The sequence below is a fragment of the Eriocheir sinensis genome, chromosome 29 (genome assembly GCF_024679095.1).
Source record: "Eriocheir sinensis breed Jianghai 21 chromosome 29, ASM2467909v1, whole genome shotgun sequence".
NCBI classification, from domain to species: Eukaryota; Metazoa; Arthropoda; class Malacostraca; order Decapoda; family Varunidae; genus Eriocheir; species Eriocheir sinensis.
In genome coordinates, this window is record NC_066537.1 from 7073512 (window position 1) to 7095920 (window position 22409).

The 22409-nt window shown below is 45.3% G+C and overlaps 1 protein-coding gene across 2 annotated transcripts in view; it reads right to left on the reverse strand.

The window, feature by feature from the left end:
* The window catches only part of LOC127004916 (uncharacterized), a 36293-nt gene that overhangs the window by 2959 nt on the left and 10925 nt on the right, over positions 1-22409 (reverse strand). The window contains exons 2-7 of one of the 2 annotated variants that reach the window (XM_050873152.1): positions 20613-21687; positions 19089-20432; positions 15738-16095; positions 8017-8238; positions 5530-5865; positions 3453-3671 (exon numbers count right to left, since the gene is read on the reverse strand). In XM_050873152.1, the coding sequence (XP_050729109.1) occupies positions 3453-3671; positions 5530-5865; positions 8017-8238; positions 15738-16095; positions 19089-20432; positions 20613-21634 (3501 nt within the window). In that variant the 5' untranslated portion in view covers positions 21635-21687. Of the gene's footprint in view, positions 1-3452; positions 3672-5529; positions 5866-8016; positions 8239-15737; positions 16096-19088; positions 20433-20612; positions 21997-22409 lie in introns of those variants that run through there. The other variant, XM_050873153.1, reaches the window with a different exon arrangement.

Here is a 22409-nt window from a genome sequence, read left to right on the forward strand (position 1 = left end):
GGAAGGAAGAGGGCGAAGGAAGAAGGAAGGCTGGAAGAGGTCATGAAGGAAAGACGGAGTGCTACTTTGGTATGCGATCTACGTGTCATGAATCTACTTTGGTATGCGATCTACGTGTCATGAATCTACTTTGGTATGCGATCTACGAGTCATGAATCTACTTTGGTATGCGATCTACGAGTCATGAATCTACTTTGGTATGCGATCTACGAGTCATGAATCTACTTTGGTATGCGATCTACGTGTCATGAATCTACTCTGGTATGCGATCTACGTGTCATGAATCTACTCTGGTATGCGATCTACGTGTCATGAATCTACTTTGGTATGCGATCTACGTGTCATGAATCTACTTTGGTATGCGATCTACGTGTCATGAATCTACTTTGGTATGCGATCTACGTGTCATGAATCTACTTTGGTATGCGATCTACGTGTCATGAATCTACTTTGGTATGCGATCTACGTGTCATGAATCTACTTTGGTATGCGATCTACGTGTCATGAATCTACTTTGGTATGCGATCTACGTACGTGTCATGAATCTACTTTGGTATGCGATCTACGTGTCATGAATCTACTTTGGTATGCGATCTACGTGTCATGAATCTACTTTGGTATGCGATCTACGTACGTGTCATGAATCTACTTTGGTATGCGATCTACGTGTCATGAATCTACTTTGGTATGCGATCTACGTGTCATGAATCTACTTTGGTATGCGATCTACGTGTCATGAATCTACTTTGGTATGCGATCTACGTGTCATGAATCTACTTTGGTATGCGATCTACGTGTCATGAATCTACTTTGGTATGCGATCTACGTGTCATGAATCTACTTTGGTATGTGATCTACGTGTCATGAATCTACTTTGGTATGCGATCTACGTGTCATGAATCTACTTTGATATGCGATCTACGTGTCATGAATCTACTTTGGTATGCGATCTACGTGTCATGAATCTACTTTGGTATGCGATCTACGTGTCATGAATCTACTTTGGTATGCGATCTACGTGTCATGAATCTACTTTGGTATGTGATCTACGTGTCATGAATCTACTTTGGTATGTGATCTACGTGTCATGAATCTACTTTGGTATGTGATCTACGTGTCATGAATCTACTTTGGTATGCGATCTACGTGTCATGAATCTACTTTGGTATGCGATCTACGTGTCATGAATCTACTTTGGTATGTGATCTACGTGTCATGAATCTACTTTGGTATGCGATCTACGTACGTGTCATGAATCTACTTTGGTATGCGATCTACGTGTCATGAATCTACTTTGGCATGCGATCTACGTGTCATGAATCTACTTTGGTATGCGATCTACGTGTCATGAATCTACTTTGGTATGCGATCTACGTACGTGTCATGAATCTACTTTGGTATGCGATCTACGTGTCATGAATCTACTTTGGTATGTGATCTACGTGTCATGAATCTACTTTGGTATGCGATGTACGTGTCATGAATCTACTTTGGTATGCGATCTACGTGTCATGAATCTACTTTGGTACGCGATCTACGAGTCATGAATCTACTTTGGCATGCGATCTACGTGTCATGAATCTACTTTGGTATGCGATCTACGTGTCATGAATCTACTTTGGTATGCGATCTACGTGTCATGAATCTACTTTGGTATGCGATCTACGAGTCATGAATCTACTTTGGTATGCGATCTACGTGTCATGAATCTACTTTGGCATGCGATCTACGTGTCATGAATCTACTTTGGTATGCGATCTACGAGTCATGAATCTACTTTGGTATGCGATCTACGTGTCATGAATCTACTTTGGTATGCGATCTACGTGTCATGAATCTACTTTGGTATGCGATCTACGTGTCATGAATCTACTTTGGCATGCGATGTATACTGTATTGTGATCCCAACCCAATGATCTTTTTTTAAATAAATATATGTATATGTAAAATGTTTTATTTAAGCCATATTAAATGAACGAAACGTGTAGATCCCATACCAAAGTAGAATTTGACTCATAGATCTCATATACCAAAGTAGAATTTGACTCATAGATCTCATATACCAAAGTAGAATTTGACTCATAGATCTCATATACCAAAGTAGAATTTGACTCATAGATCTCATATACCAAAGTAGAATTTGAAGGTCATAAAAAGAAGGAAGAGGAAGGAAAGTTCACTGAGACTTCGATACCTGACACCTTGACCTTGAGAACAGGTGTGCAGGAAGGTGAAGGGAGGACAGGAGGTAAGGATAGGAAGAGGAACGAAGAGGAGAAAGGGATAATGGAAAGAGGGAAGAAGAGTTCATTTACGAAGAACGGAGAGGATGATAAAGGAAGGAAGAGGAACAAGAAGGAGTATAAGACAGAGAAGGGATGAAGGAAGGTGAAGGAAGGACAGGAGGTGATAAGAAGAAGAAGAACGAAGAGGAGAAAGAGATAACGAAGAGTTCATTTACGACTATGAGAGGGTGAAGGAAGAACGGAAGGGATGATAATGGAAGGAAGAGGAACGAGGAGGAGTATAAGACAGCGACGGGATGAAGGAAGAACGAAAGGGATGATGATGGCAAGATAATTGGAGGAACGAGGAGGAGTTGAAGACAGCAAAGGGATTAATTAAGAAGAACGAAAGAAGTTGATGAGAGAAGGTAGAAAGAAGAGATAGCTAGTGGGTGAAGGAAAGACGGAAGAAGGAGAAATGAAGAGACAACGAAGGGAAGGAAGGACAACAATAGACGATGCGAAGAAGAGGGACAAAGAGGAGAGCAAGACAGCGAAGGGATGAACGGAGGACGGAAAGGATGATGATGATGGGATGTAGAGGAACGGACAGAAGCGATGCGAAGAAGAGGGACAAAGAGAAGAGCAAGACAGCGAAGGGATGAAGAGAGAACGGAGAGGATGATGATGATGGGATGTAGAGGAACGGACAGAAGCGATGCGAAGAAGAGGGAGAAAGAGGAGAGCAAGACAGCGAAGGGATGAAGAGAGAACGGAAAGGATGATGACGAAGTAGAGGAACGAACAGGATTAATTAAGACCGCGAAAGGATGAAGGAAGGAAGAAAGGAAGGTGATGGAAAAGAGGAGAAATGAAGAGGAGACAGCGAAAATAGGCGATGCAAAGAAGAGGAGAGCAAAACAGCGAAGGGAGGAAGAGAGAACGGAAAGAATGATGATGATGGGAAGCAGAGGAACGGACAAGACAACAAAGGGATGAAGGAAGAAAAGGTGATGGAAGAAGGAGAAAGAAAGAAGAAAACAGCAACAACAACAACGCTCACCTGGGACAAGACAACGAAGGAAGGAAGGAAGGAGATGAAGGAAAAAAAGGAGGAAAGAAAGAAAGAAGAAAACAACATCACTCACTGGGACAAGACAACGAAGGGATGAAGGAAGAAAAGGTGATGGAAAAAGAAGAAAAAAAGAAGAAAACAACATCACTCACCTGTGGCTCATTGAAGAGGTCAGTGTTGATGGCCACTCCAAGGATCCCTCGCTTCGGGTCCTTTACCACGAAGCTGAGGTCATCATGCACCAGGCAGGGCCACAGGTTACCCAGCAGGACCCTGTGGGCGGCCCTCGTCACCCCCGCGGCCACGTCCAGAGGGTTCCTGGCGGCGAAGCTCTCCGCGACCATCTCGATAACTGTTGCCTTGTCCACACCCTGTTGGAGAAGGCGGTGAAGGAGGGAGGGAGGGGAGAGAGGGAGAGAGGGAGGGACGCAGAGGTTAGGGAATGGATGGAGAATGGTGGGAGGGTCTCTCTCTATCTATCTTTATCTATCTGTATCTCTTGACGAAGGCGGTGAAGGAGGGAGAGAGGAAGAGAGGAAAGGAGGGGAGGAAGGGAGAGAGGGAGGGACGCAGTGGTTAGGGAATGGATGGAGAATGGCAGGTCTCTCTCTCTCTATCTTTCTGTCTATCTATCTGTATCTCTTGACGAAGGCGATGAAGGAGGGAGAGAGCGAGGGAGGGAGAGGGAGAGGGAGAGAAAATAGAGAGGCTGAGTGGTTAGGGAAGGGATGGGGAATGGTGGGTCTCTCTCTCTATCTATCTATCTGTCTATCTATCTGTATCTCTTGACGAAGGCGATGAAGGAGGGAGAGAGCGAGGGAAGGAGAGGGAGAGGGAGAGAAGATAGAGAGGCTGAGTGGTTAGGGAAGGGATGGGGAATGGTGGGTCTCTCTATCTATCTATCTGTCTATCTATATTTCTTGACGGAGGCGATGAAGGAGGGTGAGGGGAGATAGGGCTGTGTGGAGGGGGAGAATGGGGAGGATGATTCTCTCTCTCTCTCTCTCTCTCTCTCTCTCTCTCTCTCTTTCTCATTCATATTCCTACCCTGCAACCTCGATTTTTCTTATATAGACTAATAACTGATCTCCTTCTCTACGACAGGTTACAGTGCAGTGATACGGAGGGTGACACACGGACGTGGCAACACTCACGCCGTCATCATCCCTCACGACTTGCAGAGGAAGGTAAGTGACGCTCTGACTGCTCTTCTGAACTTGCTAACTGCATGCCTCCCCCCCTTCCGCGGCCCCGCTGCACACGACTTTCTATTCTTGCTCATCCCTATACTATCCAAACCCCTTATGCAAGAGTTAATCAGCATCTTCACTCCTTCATCCCTTACACTGGTAAACTCTGGAACAGCCTTAATTCGTCTGTATTTCCTCCTGCCTATGACTTGTCCTCTTTCAAGGAGAGTGTATTTAGACACCTCTCCACCCGAGGTTGACCTCTGTTTTGGCCACTCTGCTATTTTCTGTTGTTGGGAGCGGCAAGTAGCGGGCTTTTTTTATACACTTTTTGTTGCCCTTGAGCCGGCTCCTTTGTTGTGAAAAAAACAACAACAATAAAACAACAACTGCCCTATGTATTCGTGGCCCTGGTACTCAAATCCGTCACACTATCCCACGAGGTTGTGTTATGGCTGACCTGAGAGACGAGAGTGTGCAACTGCTTTAGGTACACTTGGCCCCAGTGCGCATCTCTGTCACACTAGCCCTTGAGGTTATGTTATGGCTTACCTGAGAGACGAAAAAGTGCGCAACTGCTTTAGGTACGCGTTGCCCCAGTGCTCATCTCTGTCACACTAGCCCTTGAGGTTATGTTACGTTTACCTGAGAAACGATGTGTGTGCGAGGTCTCTGCGTTGCCTCTGTGCTCATCTCCGTCACACTAGCCCTTACCTGAGAGACGTAAGAGTGTACAACTGCCCTAGGTACGCGTGGCCCCAGTGCGCATCTCTATCACACTAGCCCTTGAAGTTACGTTACGGCTTACCTGAGAAACGAAGTGCGTGCGTTGTCTCTGCGTTGCCTCTGTGCTCATCTCCGTCACACTAGCCCTTACCTGAGAGACGTAAGAGTGTACAACTGCTCTAGGTACGCGTGGCCCCAGTGCGCATCTCTGTCACATTAGCCATTGAGGTTATGTTATGGCTTACCTGAGAGACAAATGGGTGCGTTGTCTCTGCGTTGCCTCCGTGCTCATCTCCGTCACACTAGCCCTTACCTGAGAGACGGGGAGTGTGTGTAACTGCGCCAGCCGTATCCCCTTCGTCTTCCCCGCTGGCAGGGCGTGCGGGCTACTTCTGCAGGAGACGGGGAGGTCGGGGTGTAGTGCGGGGATACCCAAATCAGCCACGGGGTCTTCTTCCTCCTCCTCCTCCTCCTCCATGTCTCTTCCTCCGCCACCGCCTCCTCCTCCCCCCCCGACCACGCCGCCTCCTAGGGTGATCTCCTCGGCTCTCCTGCTGCCCCTTCTGCCGGAGAGCTGTGTGGGGCTGGTGGAGGCCGGGGCGGGGCAGGGCGAGCAGAAGAGGTTCATCACTTCGGCCATTGTTTTTGCCTGTAGGGGGCGCGGCAGAAGGGAGAGAGGGAGATTAGTTGTCTAGGGTGAGGAGGAAAGGGGGGTGGGAGGTTTTTTTTTGGGGGGTGGGGGGACAGAAGGGAGATGAGAGGGTGGTGGTTAGGGTGTGTGAGGGGAGGGCAAGGGGGGGGGGTGGGGTTGTGTGTGTGTGTGTGTGTGTGTGTGTGTGTGCTCTTCTTACGCGTCACTGAACACAATCGACAGAGCGGTTTATTTAATCCGATTGTGTTTGTTTGTATTTAGTGACGTTGTTGTTGTTGTTATTGTTGTTTTTCCTCTTCTTCTTCTTCTTCTTCTTCTTCCTCTTCTCCTTCCTCTTCTTCCTCTTCTCCTTCCTCTTCTTCAATTTCTTCTTCTATTTCTTCTTGTATTTCTTCTCTTCTTTTTATTCTTCTTGTTCTTATTGGAGCTTTTATTGTTGTTGTTGTTGTTGTTGTTGTTTTTGTTGTTGTTGTTGTTGTCATTGTTGTTGTCGTTGTTGTTGTTGTTGTTGTTGTCGTCACCATCCTCCTCGCAAGGGCACTCAGGTTTAATCAACGCCCCGCCTCTGCCATCACGACACTTAACACTTTTTATTCTATTTCCCGGCGCGGCGTGAGCGTTAATTAGTTTCCCCGCGCGCCGAATAATCGTCCGTGTTTATTAATTTTCCGCCCCGCGATGAGCACGTAATGAGACCGTTCCCAAAGCTGTAACGGGAATGCGATATTAGGACTGTGCTCTGCGATTTAATGCCCCTGTGTAATTTTTTTTTTTTTTTTTTTTTTTACGTTGTTGCCTATTGCGCCGGTAGGCATCTTCCCGGTGGGGCCTGATGGTCGGCCCAAGGCTTCTTCCAGGTGGGGCCTGATGGTCGGCCCAGCCCGTTCTGGCGCAGGCGAGTGTTTATAGTGGCGCCATCTTGCGTTGGCTCATGCTGCCCCCCGGAACTCGTTCTTGATTCGCTTGGACGGCTTCCTCTAGAGTCCGGGTTGATGGGTGGTCTTCAGGACAGCATGTGGGTAGTTTTAAGCCACTCGGCGGTGACTGAAAAATCCGAGTGGTAGCGTGAGGATTCGAACCCGCGTCGTCCATCACGCGGCGAATGTGGGTCCAGTACGCTACCAGTTCGGCCACCGCCTATTATCATGTCCGCCGTACCAGTGAAGGGATTTGTGATTAATTTTTTTTTGTAGGAGCAGCGAGTAGCGGGCTTTTTTTTTTATTATTGTTTCCTTTTTATGTGCCCTTGAGCTGTTTCCTTTGTTGTAAAAAAAAAAAAAGGTACGCTTACAAATAGGATAGACAGGATATATTTTTTTTTACAGCAAAGGAGACAGCTCAAGGGCGTAAAAAAAAGAAAACAATATTAAAGAAAAAAGCCTGCTACTTACTGCTCCTGAATAGAGTACAGAGGAGTGGCCAAAAAGAGAGGTCCATTTCGGGAGGAGAAGTGTCCTGATAACGAGCTTGTTAAATAATGTAACCCCCCCCCCCCCCCACACACATACAAAGAAACACACAAACAAACAAACACATATTAGTTTGCTTCCTCTCTTTGTTTGCTTCCTTTTATAACGTTTGGAAAGAGAAACAAACAAACAAACACACACACACAAACACCTTGCCTTACCTTATCTCATATCGTCAGGAAACAAACACACACAAACACACAAACACCTCCTTTCCCTCCCTCCCTTATACGCACATCTTACTTTCCCTTCTCTCATATCACCGGAAACACACACACACACACACACACACACACACACACACACACACACACACACACACACACACAAATACATATAACACCCCTCGTTGTGTGGTGTATATGACATTGAAGTGTTGGTGTATGTGATGTGCAAAATGCCTATGAGAGAACTGTAGCAGGATGTGGACAGACAGACAGTTGAAAGAAACAATGAGGACGCGACAAAACACACGGAGCACAACAATTAAAAAAACATAACAAAATAACAAGAGAAGATGGCGCCACTATAAACACTTCCCTGCGCCATGACGAGCTGGGGCCGACTTTCATCCAGGCCCCTCAAGAGAGCTACTGGCGGAACAGGCATACACGTAAAAAAAAAAAAAAAAATAAAAAAAAAATAAAAAAAAATTACAGTCTGTGCTCTACTGCCTTACCTTCAGGATATCGTTCACCACGTCGCCAATCGTCGCCGCCTTCAGGAAGCTCTCAAGGGTCAAATCCAGCCCCAGCTCCCGCAGCCGCACCACCACGCCCACGGAGGTGATGCTGCTGCCGCCCAGGTCGAAAAAGTTCTTCTGCAAGACGTCCTGGGAGCGGCTCACCCCGAGGGCCCCGCAGATGATCCTTAGCACACGGGACTCAATGGGCTCCTCCTTCTGCGGGGAATGAGATGGGCGAGATGAGAGTGAGATTACATAAAAGAAGACTAGAGGAGTGAGATGAGAGGAGACCCAAGGAGAGAAACCACAGAAGAAGAAATGAGATGAAATGGGACTAGACTCAATTGGCTCCTTCTTCTGTGGGGATGAGATTGGCGAGATGAGAGTGAGATTACATAAAAGAAGACTAGAGGAGTGAGATGAGAGGAAACCCAAGGAGAGAAATCACAGAAGAAGAAATGAGATGAAATGGGATTAGACTGAATGGGCTCCTCCTTCTGCGGGGATGAGATTGGCGACATGAGCGTAAAGGAGACCAGAAGAAAGAAGATGAGAAGAGAAGATAAAGAGGCCGGAAGAGACGAAATTAAAGGACACTGTAAGAAACAAGATGATAAGAGAAGATGAAGCCAGAAGAGACGGAGTTTGAGATCAGAGGAGACGAGATGTGGTGGAGTGAGACGAGGGAAGAGGAGAAGAGTGAGATTAGATAAAAACAAGACTAGAGGAGTGAGATTAGAGGAGACCCAAGGAGATAAATAAAAAAGAAGAAATAATATGAAATGGGACCAGAGACAAGAGGAAGGGATACAAGAGGAAAGGAGACAAGAGGAGAGACAAGAGGAAACGAGATGAGAAATAAAGTGAGACCAGATGAGATGACATGACAAGAGACGAGGTGATAATAAGAGGAAACTATAGAAGAAGAGATGAGATAAAGAAGACATTAGAAGAGGAGAAATGAGAAGAGGAAACGAGATGAGAAATAAAAGAAGACTAGAAGAGGAGATGAGATGAGAAGAGATGAGATGGACAAAGAAGGACATGAGAGGAGAGGAGGCAAAATGAGATGAAAAAAAGCAAACAAAGAAGAGAGAGAAGAGAAGAAAAGGATACGAAATGAGGAGATAAAAGAGAAAACAGGAGAAGAGAGACAAGAAAAGAAGAGAGACGAGATGAGATAAAGATAGCCAAGAGGAGACGAAATAAGATTAGAAGAGATAACAGGAAAACCAGGAGAGATAAATAACCCAGAAAAAACGATGAAAAAATACCAGAGAACACGAGATGAGAAAAAAAATAAAGAAAAGATAAAAAAAAGAAAAGACCAAGGAAGACGAAAGGGAGAAGAAGAAATGAAATAAATAAAAACTAAACGAGACAAGACGTGATAACATGAGATAAGATGGGATAAGATTAGTCGAGACGAGATGAGAGGAAATGAGATGGGAGTGAGGTGATAGGATGGAAGAGGAGAAGGAGGAGGAGGAGGAGGAGGAGGAGAAGGAGAAGAAGGAGGAAGAAGGAGGAGGAGGAAGAAGAGGAAGAGGAGGAGGAGAAGGAGAAGGAGGAGGAGATGGAGATGGAGAAGGAGGAGGAGGAGGAGGTAGAGGAGGAGGAGAAGAAGGAGGAGGAAGAGGAGGAGGAGGAGGAGGAGGAGGGTTGCTTGCTTACAGAAGAGGAGGCCCTTGAGGGGTTTTGGAATGGGTTGTTTTTCCTTGCTCCTCCTCCTCCTCCTCCTCTTCCTCCTCCTCCTCCTCCTCCTCCTCCTTCCTTCTCTTCTTTACTTTATTTTAGAGTTCTACGTTTTTTCTCGTTTTTTTTTTCGTCATCGTCATCCACGTCTTCGCTTTTGCTCTCGTCACCATCATCTTCACCTTCATTTTCTCCTGTCATCATCGTCTCTTACGTCATCTTCGTCGTCAAAGTCCTCGTTTTTATTCCCTTTTTTAGTATCTATGTTGTGTTTTTTGTCCTTTTTCTTTTCTACATCCATCTGCTCCTCTTCCTAATCATCCTTCCTAATCATCTTCCTTTTCTACATCCATCTCCTCCTCTTCCTAATCATCCTTCCTAATCATTCTTCCTAATCATCTTCCTTTTCTATATCCTTCTCCTTCTCCTTCCTAATCACCCTTCCTAATCATCTTCCTTTTCTACATCCTTCTCCTCCTTCCTAATCATCCTTCCTAATTATCCTTCCTAATCATCTTCCTTTTCTATATCCTTCTCCTTCTCCTTCCTAATTATCCTTCCTAATCATCTTCCTTTTCTACATCCTTCTCCTCCTTCCTAATTATCCTTCCTAATCATCTTCCTTTTCTACATCCTACTCCTCCTTCCTAATCATCCTTCCTAATCATCTTCCTTTTCTACATCCTTCTCCTCCTTCCTAATCATCCTTCCTAATCATCTTCCTTTTCTACATCCTTCTCCTCCTTCCTAATCATCCTTCCTAATCATCTTCCTTTTCTACATCCTTCTCCTCCTTCCTAATCATCTTCCTTTTCTATATCCTTCTCCTTCTCCTTCCTAATTATCCTTCCTAATCATCTTCCTTTTCTACATCCTTCTCCTCCTTCCTAATTATCCTTCCTAATCATCTTCCTTTTCTACATCCTACTCCTCCTTCCTAATCATCCTTCCTAATCATCTTCCTTTTCTACATCTTTCTCCTCCTTCCTAATCATCCTTCCTAATCATCTCCCTTTTCTATATCCTTCTCCTTCTCCTTCCTAATTATCCTTCCTAATTATCTTCCTTTTCTACATCCTTCTCCTCCTTCCTAATCATCCTTCCTAATCATCTTCCTTTTCTACATCCTTCTCCTTCTCCTTCCTAATCATCCTTCCTAATCATCTTCCTTTTCTACATCCTTCTCCTCTTCCTAATTATCCTTCCTAATCATCTTCCTTTTCTACATCTTTCTCCTCCTTCCTAATCATCTTCCTTTTCTATATCCTCCTCCTTCTCCTTCCTAATTATCCTTCCTAATCATCTTCCTTTTCTACATCCTTCTCCTCCTTCCTAATCATCCTTCCTAATCATCTTCCTTTTCTACATCCTTCTCCTCCTTCCTAATCATCTTCCTTTTCTATATCCTTCTCCTTCTCCTTCCTAATTATCCTTCCTAATCATCTTCCTTTTCTACATCCTTCTTCTCCTTCCTAATCATCCTTCCTAATCATCTTCCTTTTCTACATCCTTCTCCTCCTTCCTAATCATCTTCCTTTTCTATATCCTTCTCCTTCTCCTTCCTAATTATCCTTCCTAATCATCTTCCTTTTCTACATCCTTCTTCTCCTCCTTCCTAATCATCCTTCCTAATCATCTTCCTTTTCTACATCCTTCTCCTCCTTCCTAATCATCCTTCCTAATCATCTTCCTTTTCTGCATCCCTCTCCTCTTCCTAATTATCCTTCCTAATCATTTTCCTTTTCTATATCCTTCTCCTTCTCCTTCCTAATCATCCTTCCTAATCATCTTCTTTTTCTACATCCTTCTCCTTCTTAATCATCCTTCCTAATCATCTTCCTTTTCTACATCCTTATTATCCTTCCTAATCATCTTCCTTTTCTACATCCTTCTCCTCCTTCCTATTCATCCTTCCTAATCATCTTCCTTTTCTACATCCTTCTCCTCCTTCCTAATCATCCTTCCTAATCATCTTCCTTTTCTACATCCTTCTTCTCCTTCCTAATCATCCTTCCTAATCATCTTCCTTTTCTACATCCTTCTTCTCCTCCTTCCTAATCATCTTCCTTTTCTACATCCTTCTTCTTCTCCTTCCTAATCATCCTTCCTAATCATCTTCCTTTTCTACATCCTTCTCCTTCTCCTTCCTAATCATCCTTCCTAATCATCTTCCTTTTCTACATCCTTCTTCTCCTCCTTCCTAATCATCCTTCCTAATCATCTTCCTTTTCTACATTCTTCTAATCCTTCTTAATCATCCTTCCTAATCATCTTCCTTTTCTACATCCTTCTCCTCCTTCCTAATCATCTTCCTTTTCTACATCCTTCTTCTCCTTCCTAATCATCCTTCCTAATCATCTTCCTTTTCTATATCCTTCTTCTTCTTCCTAATCATCCTTCCTAATCATCTTCCTTTTCTATATCCTTCTCCTCCTTCCTAATCATCCTTCCTAATCATCTTCCTTTTCTACATCCTTCTCCTCCTTCCTAATCATCCTTCCTAATCATCTTCCTTTTCTATATCCTTCTTCTCCTTCCTAATCATCCTTCCTAATCATCTTCCTTTTCTACATCCTTCTCCTCCTTCCTAATCATCCTTCCTAATCATCTTCCTTTTCTATATCCTTCTTCTCCTTCCTAATCATCCTTCCTAATCATCTTCCTTTTCTACATCCTTCTTCTCCTTCCTAATCATCTTCCTTTTCTATATCTTCTCCTTCCTAATCATCCTTCCTAATCATCTTCCTTTTCTACATCCTTCTTCTTCTCCTTCCTAATCATCCTTCCTAATCATCTTTCTTTTCTACATCCTTCTTCTCCTCCTTCCTAATCATCTTCCTTTTCTACATCCTTCTTCTCCTCCTTCCTAATCATCCTTCCTAATCATCTTCCTTTTCTACATTCTTCTAATCCTTCTTAATCATCCTTCCTAATCATCTTCCTTTTCTACATCCTCCTTCTCCTTCCTAATCATCCTTCCTAATCATCTTCCTTTTCTACATCCTCTTCTTCTTCCTAATCATCCTTCCTAATCATCTTCCTTTTCTACATCCTTCTTCTTCTCCTTCCTAATCATCCTTCCTAATCATCTTTCTTTTCTACATCCTTCTTCTCCTCCTTCCTAATCATCCTTCCTAATCATCTTCCTTTTCTACATCCTTCTTCTCCTCCTTCCTAATCATCCTTCCTAATCATCTTCCTTTTCTACATCCTCCTTCTCCTTCCTAATCATCCTTCCTAATCATCTTCCTTTTCTACATCCTTCTCCTCCTTCCTAATCATCTTCCTTTTCTATATCCTTCTCCTTCTCCTTCCTAATCATCCTTCCTAATCATCTTCCTTTTCTACATCCTTCTCCTCCTTCCTAATCATCCTTCCTAATCATCTTCCTTTTCTATATCCTTCTCCTTCTCCTTCCTAATCATCCTTCCTAATCATCTTCCTTTTCTACATCCTTCTCCTCTTCCTAATTATCCTTCCTAATCATCTTCCTTTTCTACATCCTCCTTCTCCTTCCTAATCATCCTTCCTAATCATCTTCCTTTTCTACATCCTTCTCCTCCTTCCTAATCATCCTTCCTAATCATCTTCCTTTTCTACATCCTTCTCCTCCTTCCTAATCATCCTTCCTAATCATCTTCCTTTTCTACATCCTCCTTCTCCTTCCTAATCATCCTTCCTAATCATCTTCCTTTTCTACATCCTTCTCCTCTTCCTAATCATCCTTCCTAATCATCTTCCTTTTCTACATCCTTCTCCTCCTTCCTAATCATCTTCCTTTTCTACATCCTTCTCCTCCTTCCTAATCATCCTTCCTAATCATCTTCCTTTTCTACATCCTTCTCCTCCTTCCTAATCATCCTTCCTAATCATCTTCCTTTTCTACATCCTTCTCCTCCTTCCTAATCATCTTCCTTTTCTATATCCTTCTCCTTCTCCTTCCTAATTATCCTTCCTAATCATCTTCCTTTTCTACATCCTTCTCCTCCTTCCTAATCATCCTTCCTAATCATCTTCCTTTTCTACATCCTTCTCCTCCTTCCTAATCATCTTCCTTTTCTATATCCTTCTCCTTCTCCTTCCTAATCATCTTCCTTTTCTACATCCCTCTCCTCCTTCCTAATCATCCTTCCTAATCATTTTCCTTTTCTATATCCTTCTCCTCCTTCCTAATCATCTTCCTTTTCTATATCCTTCTCCTTCCTAATCATCCTTCCTAATCATCTTCCTTTTCTACATCCTTCTCCTCCTTCCTAATCATCCTTCCTAATCATCTTCCTTTTCTACATCCTTCTCCTCCTTCCTAATCATCCTTCCTAATCATCTTCCTTTTCTACATCCTTCTCCTCCTTCCTAATCATCCTCATCCTAATCCTCGTCAGGTGTTTAATTAGCCCCGTGCGTCAGGTGTGTCAGCGTGGCCAGGTGTGTAGCGGACAGGTGAAGGCTTGACGGAATATTGAGCGCCGATGCTTCCCCGACACACAGCATTGTCAGGGAAAGTTTACCGTACCGTGTGTGTGTGTGCGTGTGTGTGTGTGTGTGTGTGTGTCGCCCGGGCAACGACTCAAACTACCCCCCCCTCCCTAACCCCCCCCATCTCTCTCTCCTCATCTGTACCCCCCCCCCCTCTTCTCTCCCTTCTTCTTCCCCCTTCTCCCCCTTCTATTCAACCCCTCCCTTTCCTCCTCTCCTTCCTTTTACCCTCCATCTTCTCTCCCTTCCACCCTCCTCCCCTCTTCTATCCCTTCTTCTTCCCCCTTCTCCCCCTTCTATTCAACCCCTCCCTTTCCTCCTTTCCTTCCCTCCTCTCCTTCCTTTTACCCTTCATCTTCCCTCCATTCTACCCTTTTATCTATCTCCCTGTGTAATATCTTCCTCTCCCTTCCATCTACCCTCCTCTCCCTTCCCTCTATCCTCCTCCTCCTCCTCCTCCTCCTCCTTCTTCTTCCCTTTGATAATCCTCTCTTTGTTCTTCTCGGGTTGTGTAAAGTAGGCCTATAGTAAAGTTCGGGGCATAGGCTGTAGCTACTCATGGCCTCAGTGCTGATCTCCGTTGCATTGAGCCTATGGTGGTGGTGGTGGTGGTGGGTAAGATGAAAAGATATACCTGCTTTCTGTTACCTGTCCTACCTTTGTCCCCATACCTTATCTTACCTTCCCTTTCCCTTTCACCTCAGCTCATCCGTTCCTTTTGTGTTCCTTTATCCTCCTCCTCCTCCTCCTCCTCCTCCTCCTCCTCCTCCTCACGCTCTCGATCACAATGCTCCTTTTTCTTTGGTTTCCGTGTTTCTCTCTCTCTCTCTCTCTCTCTCTCTCTCTCTCTCTCTCTCTCTCTCTCTCTCTCTCAGGTGTTAGGTCAGGTGTTATGCGCTATTAAACACACCTGACTTATTATAATCATGACTCACGGGCGCGAAATAGATAGATAAATAGATAAATACATAGATAGATAGATAGATAGAGAGGCCAGGAAATATGTATACAGGCACTCTATTCATGCATTCATTTACCTATTTACTCATCCACGCATTCACGCACTCATCCACCCTTTCAGTCATCCACCCTTTCAGTCATCCACCCTTTCAGTCATCCACCCATACAGTCATTCACCAGTCACTCATCCACTCATGCCCCTATTCACCCAACCAGTCATTCAATCATGCAATACCTCCATCCACCAATCCACTCATCCACCTATTTAGTCATCCAGCCAATCACATCCCACCCTATCAATCCATCCAGTCACCCAATCAGTCATTCAGCCTACAATACCTCCATCCACCTATCCACTCATCCACCAATTTAGTCATCCAGGCGTTTATATCTCACCCTATCAATACCTCCATCCACCTATCCACTCATCCACCTATTTAGTCATCCAACCAATTACACCTCACCCTATCAATACCTCCATCCACCTATCCACTCATCCACCTATTTAGTCATCCAGCCAATCACATCCCACCCTATCAATCCATCCAGTCACCCACTCACTCATCCATCCATCCCTCACTCACCCTAAGTATGAGGTAGCCGTCCTGAGAGCCTCGATGCTGGACCACCCTTCTTCGGTATATCCTGAGAAGCCCCTGGCGGTCCACCTTTCCACTGGCCAGGTGAGGGAGGGCGTCCAGCACCACCACCCTCGGAACCACGGCTTGGGGGAGGTAGAGGGCGAGGCAGCGGGTGATGTCCTCCGTGGCTGATGTATCCTGGTCGGTATACTCGGGTTTGAGGACGACGAAGGCGACTAGGATCTGGTCTTCGTCATCGCCGTCTGGTTCCGTGGTTGTGGTGGTTGTGGTGGTTGTGGTTCCTCCTCCTCCTCCTCCTCCTCCTCCGCCTGTTGCTAAAACGCACTGGTTGGAGACATAGCTGTTGGGGTGAGAGAGAGGGAGAGAGAGAGAGTGCGTGTGTGTGTGTTTGGGAGAGGAAGGAAGAAGGGAAAGGTGGGAGAGAGAAAAGAAGATGGAGGAAAGGGAAAGAGGAAGGAGAAGGAACAAGATGAAGAAGGAAGAGGGACAAGGGAAGGATGGAAGAGGGAAAAGAAGACGAAGAAAAGGGAAAGAGGAAGGAAAAGGAACAAGATGAAGAAGGAAGAGGGACAAGGGAAAGATGGAAGAGGGAAAAGAAGAAGGAGAAAAGGGAAAGAGGAAGGAAAAGGAACAAGGGGAAGAGGAAAGATGACAAACAGGAAAAGGGAGAGGAAAGAGGAAAATAGTAGGAATGGAAAAGGGAAAGAGGAAAGAGGCAGGAAAGGGGAAGAGGGAGGAAAAGGAACAAGGCGAAGAGGAAAGAGGATAAACAGGAAAAGGGAGAGGAAAGAGGAAAATAGTAGGAATGGAAAAGGGATAAAGGAAAGACAGAAGAGAGTAAAGAAGGGAATAGAGAAAAAGGGAAGAGGAAGGAGAGAGAGAGAGAGAGAGAGAGAGAGAGAGAGAGAGAGAGAGAGAGAGAGAGAGAGAGAGAGTGGTGTATGCCTAAAGAGAGAAAAGAGAAAGGAAAAAAAGAAAGGGAAAGAATAGGAAGAAGAGGAAGATGGCCGAAGAGAGGAAATAGGAAGGAAAAAAAGATAGAGGGGAAGAAAAGGAAAGAGAGGAGAAAGGAAGGAAACAGATAAAGGGGAAGAAAGGGAAAGAGAGGAGAGAGAGAGAGAGAGAGAGAGAGAGAGAGAGAGAGAGAGAGAGAGAGAGAGAAAACAAGGAAAATGGGAAAAAAACGAAGAAAATAAAAAAATAAAAGGGAAGAAAAATAAAGAAAGGAATACGCCCAAAGAGAGGAACTAGGAAGGAAAAGAGAATGAGAGGGAGAGATAAAACAAGGAAAATGAAAAAAAAGAAAAGAAAAGAGAAAGGGGAGAGTGTGTCTGCGGTAAATACCCCAAAACAAAGAAAAAAAGATTAACGAAAAGGTAAAGAAAAGGAACCAACCACTTCATAGAGGAAAGTGAAGAGGGGGACCTAAGAGCCCTCAGCTGGTCTGCCCACACGAATAAAGGGAAAAGATAGAGAAAAGTAAGATAGAGAAAAGATAGAGAAAAGATAAAGAAAAGATAGAGATAGAGATAGAGAAAAGATAGAGATAGAGAAAAGATAGAGATAAAGAGAGAGAAAAGATAGAGAAAAGATAGTGAAAAGATAGATAGAGATAGAGAGAAAAGATAGAGAAAATATAGAGAAAAGATAGAGATAGAGAAGAGATAGAGATAAAGAGAAAAGATAGAGAAATATAGAGAAAAGAAAGATAGAGAAAAGAGAGAAAAGATAAAGATAGAGATAGAGAAAAGATAGAGATAGAGTCTGAAAAGAGGAAGTAGAAAGGAGAAGGAAAAGAGGGAGACAGGAAAGGAGAAAAAAAATGAAAAACAGGAGTAAAAAATGAAAAGAAAGATGAAAATGTGAAAGGAAAAGGAAAAAGGGAGAAGGAAAGGAGGAAAAAAAATGAAAAACAGGAGTAAAAAATGAAAAGAAAGATGAAAATATGAAAGGAAAAGGAAAAAGGGAGGAGGAAAAGAGGAAAAAAACAGGAGTAAAAAAGGGAGAAAGATGAAAATGTGAAAGGAAAAGGAAAAAGGGAAAAGGAAAAGAGGAAAAAAACGAGTAAAAAAGGGAGAAAGGTGAAGATGTAAAAGGAAAAGGAAAAGAGGGATACAGGAAAGGAGGAAAAAAAATGAAAAACAGGCGTAAAAAAGGGAGAAAAGTGAAAATGTGAAAGGAAAAGGAAAAAGGGAAAAGGAAAAGAGGAAAAAACCCAGGAGTAAAAGAGGGAGAAAAATGTGAAAATATGAAAGGAGAAGAAAAAAAGGGAGACAGGAAAAGAGGAAAAAACCCCAGGAGTAAAAGAGGGAGAAAAATGTGAAAATATGAAAGGAGAAGAAAAAGAGGGAGACAGGAAAAGAGGAAAAAAACCCAGGAGTTAAGGAGGGAGAAAAATGTGAAAATATGAAAGGAGAAGAAAAAGAGGGAGACAGGAAAAGAGGAAAAAAACCCAGGAGTTAAGGAGGGAGAAAAATGTGAAAATATGAAAGGAGAAGAAAAAGAGGGAGACAGGAAAAGAGGAAAAAATTAAAAACAGGAGTAAAAGAGGGAGAAAAATGTGAAAATATGAAAGGAGAAGAAAAAGAGGGAGGCAGGAAAAGAGGAAAAAACCCAGGAGTAAAAGAGGGAGAAAAATGTGAAAATATGAAAGGAGAAGAAAAAGAGGGAGGCAGGAAAAGAGGAAAAAAAACAGGAGTAAAAGAGGGAGAAAAATGTGAAAATATGAAAGGAGAAGAAAAAGAGGGAGACAGGAAAAGAGGAAAAAATTAAAAACAGGAGTTAAGAAGGGAGAAAGGTGAAGTTATGAAAGAAAAAGGAAAATGGGGTGCTGGAGGAAGGGGGAAACTCAGGTAATTCGATTTTCCCATTCGCCGAGATGTTAATTAAAGGTCCAACTCGACTTTTACATTTTTCCTTTTGATGATTGGGAACAAAACACGAGGCGAGGAAAGGTGGAGGCAGGTAGAGATAGGTAAACAGGTACAGGTAGATAGATAGATAGGTAGATGGGTAGGTAGATAGATAGATTAAGTGATAGATAACGACGCAAAGAGAACTAGAAGAATAAAATCGACATTACAGGAAATAAAGCAAATTCACACAGAAAAAAAAACTGGAAAGAATGAAAGAGAGAGAAAAAGAGAAAGAAAACGTAGAATTGCAAGATAAAGTAAAGAAGGAGAGAGAGAGAGAGAGAGAGAGAGAGAGAGTTATGAATAAATGAGGATGAAAGGGAGAGGCGGATACCGAGAAGGCTATTTTTAAACACACACACACACACACACACACACACACACACACACACACACACACACAGGTACACACACTTACCCCGAGCAGTGAAGGGCGTCTTGTAGCTCAGCCAGGTGTACTCTCACGCCCCTCACCTTTACCTGTGAATCTCTACGGCCCTCTAACACCACCTGCCCCCCGCACACCCTTCCCAGATCCCCCGTCAGGTACACTAATGTCTCCTCCAGGGGCTGACTCTCCTCCTCTCTCCCTTTCCTTTCCTCCCCTTCTTCGGTTCTCTTAGTTGCCTCGTCTCTCTTTTTGACCCCTTCCGTCATCTTGGTTTCACTTGTGTTATTTAGTTTGGGTTTCTCCGGTTCATTTCCGTTCTCTTGTGCTTCTTCATTCTTGGTTTCTGGTTTCGTTCCCCCCTCGTTCTCTTTGACGTCCTTTTGTTCTCCTAGTTTCGTTCCTCTCTCGTTCTCCTTCTTCTTCGCGTCTTCGTCTTCCTTTCTGACTTCGTTCTGATTCGGTTTCGGCTTCATGTCTTCCTTCTTCAGCTGTGTTCCCTTCTTCGCCTCCTCGTTCTCCACTGCCTTCATCGTTTTAGCGGGTGACGAAGGCGTGGTGGACATGCGGCGTGGAGGAATCCTTGGGGACGTTCTCGGGGGCACTGGGGGCGGGGTGGATGTTCTCCCCTGTGAGTGGGATAGCGCCGTGCCCATTTTAACTCGTGGGGGAGGCGTGGGCGGGGTGGATGTTGGTTTGGGGGAGGGTGTAGGGTGCTGGGTGGAGCCTGGGGGAGGGCCGGCTGATGCTTGTGGCTTTCGCTCCGCCTCGTTGCTACTGACGGAGGTTGGGGTCGTCTGGGGCGGCTGGGACGGGCGCGCGAGGTCGTGGACTTTAGTGAGGTAGTCGTGTAGGATTTTCTTCTTCTTCTCGTCCTTGATCACGATAGAGGAGAGGGGGCGGAACGGAGAGGAGGAGGAGGAGGAGGAGGAGGAGGAGGTGACATAGCCCTTCAAATACCCTGGCGACACGTTCCTGCCCAGCACCGCCACCTCGCCGACCTGGTCCACGTCGGCCAGGGTTCGTGTCCCCGCGGCACCCTCTCCCCGCAGCACCAGGACGGCCGTGTTGTGGAGCGGCGCCCCCACCGGCACCCTCACGCCGGGCTTCCAGTTGGCCTCCTGCACGGGGCACCAGGTCACGTCGCCGGTGATCTCCGTGCTGCCGTAGAGGTTGAGGAGGCGCCTGCCGGGGAAGGTCGCGTGGAAGTCGTTGGCCAGCCAGCCCGGGAGAGGCTCGCCGCTGGTCAGCCACACCCGCACCTGCTGCAGCAAGACGCGGGTCGCCTCCTTGGTTGTGTTGAGGTACAGCAGCAGCAGCTTCAGCAGGGACGGCACGGCCACCACCCGCGTCACGCCGTACTGACACACGTACCTGCGCACACGATACACAGGTCACCGAATAAGCAGCCAGGAACCGCCACAGACACAAGGACGAACACACAACGGTCACCCTGACAGCCACTCACGCACACAACGGCCACCCTCCAGGCAATCATGGACACGGACACGAACAAGGACCACCGTGGCAGGTGTTACAGGTGCCGCTGCTCACCTGATAAGGAGCTCCGGGTTGATGGCGTCCTCCTTCACCACCACCAGCGGCGTGCCCCCCAGCAGCGGCACCATCGCCTCCGTCAGGGAGTCCACGAAGGTCAGGGACTTGGACATGAGGCACACGTCGTCCTCCGCGAAGGGCAGCGCCTCCCACTGCCACGAGAGGCGGTTCATGACGTTCTCCACGGTCAGCCTCACGCCCTTGGGGTCTCCCGTGCTGCCGGATGTATAGAGGACGCAGGCCAAGCCGTCCGATGGGCACACGGCCTCCACGCCACACACACAGCTATCCTTCACTGAACTACTCTTGTTCTGCACAGCGTCTGTTTCTCCTTCCTCCCCCACGTCGTCCATGCCTCCATTCCTGGCGTGAGGGAACGTCGTGGAGCTCTCCCAGCCTGTGATGTCCAAGATCCTCTCACTGATGACGTAGCTGGACTCAGGCGGCTGCTCGGCGGACGCAATGGCCGTGGCGAGGGCGTAGTCAGTCTCCAGACCCTTGATTCTGATTTTAGTCTGCGTGTCCGTAATAATACAAGCTGGGCGGGAGTCTTTGATCACATACGAGGTCCTTAGCGCTGGGACGGCGGGGTCTAAGGGAACGTAAGCCCAGCCTCGCTTCCAGATGGCCAGGATGAGCGCCACGAGGACGGGGGAGCGCGGGAGACAAAGAGCTACGATGGTGGTGGAGGCGGCGGGATTCACTACACTGGTGGCAGCGGTGGGATATGATTTTTGACCACCACCATCACTATCGCAGGAGACTTGAGCAGCGCACTTACCACCACCACTACCACCCTCGCCGCCCCGTTCACCCCTTTTCACAATGTGCTCCAGGTTCTCCGTCAGCCATAAGGAGAGGGAGTCTACCATCTGCCCCAGCTGGTGGTAGGTGGTGGCGGTGGCGTCGTGGAGGAGAGCCGTCTTGTCCTGCGTGGGGGCGCGGTGAGCCAGGTGGTGGAAGACGGTGTAAGGGTGAGTGTCTTGGAGTCGCCGTGCCTCGCCTACCAGCATCGCCATTGTGAGCTTCGGCGTGAGGCTGACGAAGGCGACGAAGGTGTGATTTCGAACTCCTGAAGGGAAAAAAAAGATGGATGAGGTTTGTGATGAGAGTTTAAAAGAGAAGAATAGAGGAAAAGACGGAAGATATAAAGGGAATCAAGAAGGAGGAGAATAAAAGGAAAGAAAAGACGAAGGAAAGAAATGGAATAAAGAATAAAGAAAAAAGACGAAAAAAGGAAAGGAGTTCAAGAAAAATACGGCAAGAAAATGATAGCGATTAAGAAACACGAATGATATGAAGAAAGTGAAAATTGACGAAGGAAAGAAAGAAGAATAAATAGAAAAAAGAAGAAGGAAATAAAGAAAATAAAAAATAAAAGAAAAAAATAATAACGATGAAGAAACACGAAAAATATGAAGTTGAAAATAAACGAAGGAAAGGAAAACAAAAGAATTATTATCATCAACAACAACAACAACAACAACAACAAACAATAATAATAACAATGCCACTCTACAAAAAACAACAACAACAACTATATAGACCCTAAATGCGTCTGTCGGCAACTCAGTCCCCCATTTTCTTTCATAAATAAGAGGGAGGCTTTTTTAATTTCCTTTCCATGTAAACAATGTATAAAAAAAAGACGCCATTGTGTGTGTGTGTGTGTGTGTGAGAGAGAGAGAGAGAGAGAGAGAGAGAGAGAGAGAGAGAGAGAGAGAGAGAGAGAGAGAGAGAGAGAGAGAGAGAGAGAGAGAGAGAGAGAGACTTTCCGTAGATATAATTAAACGA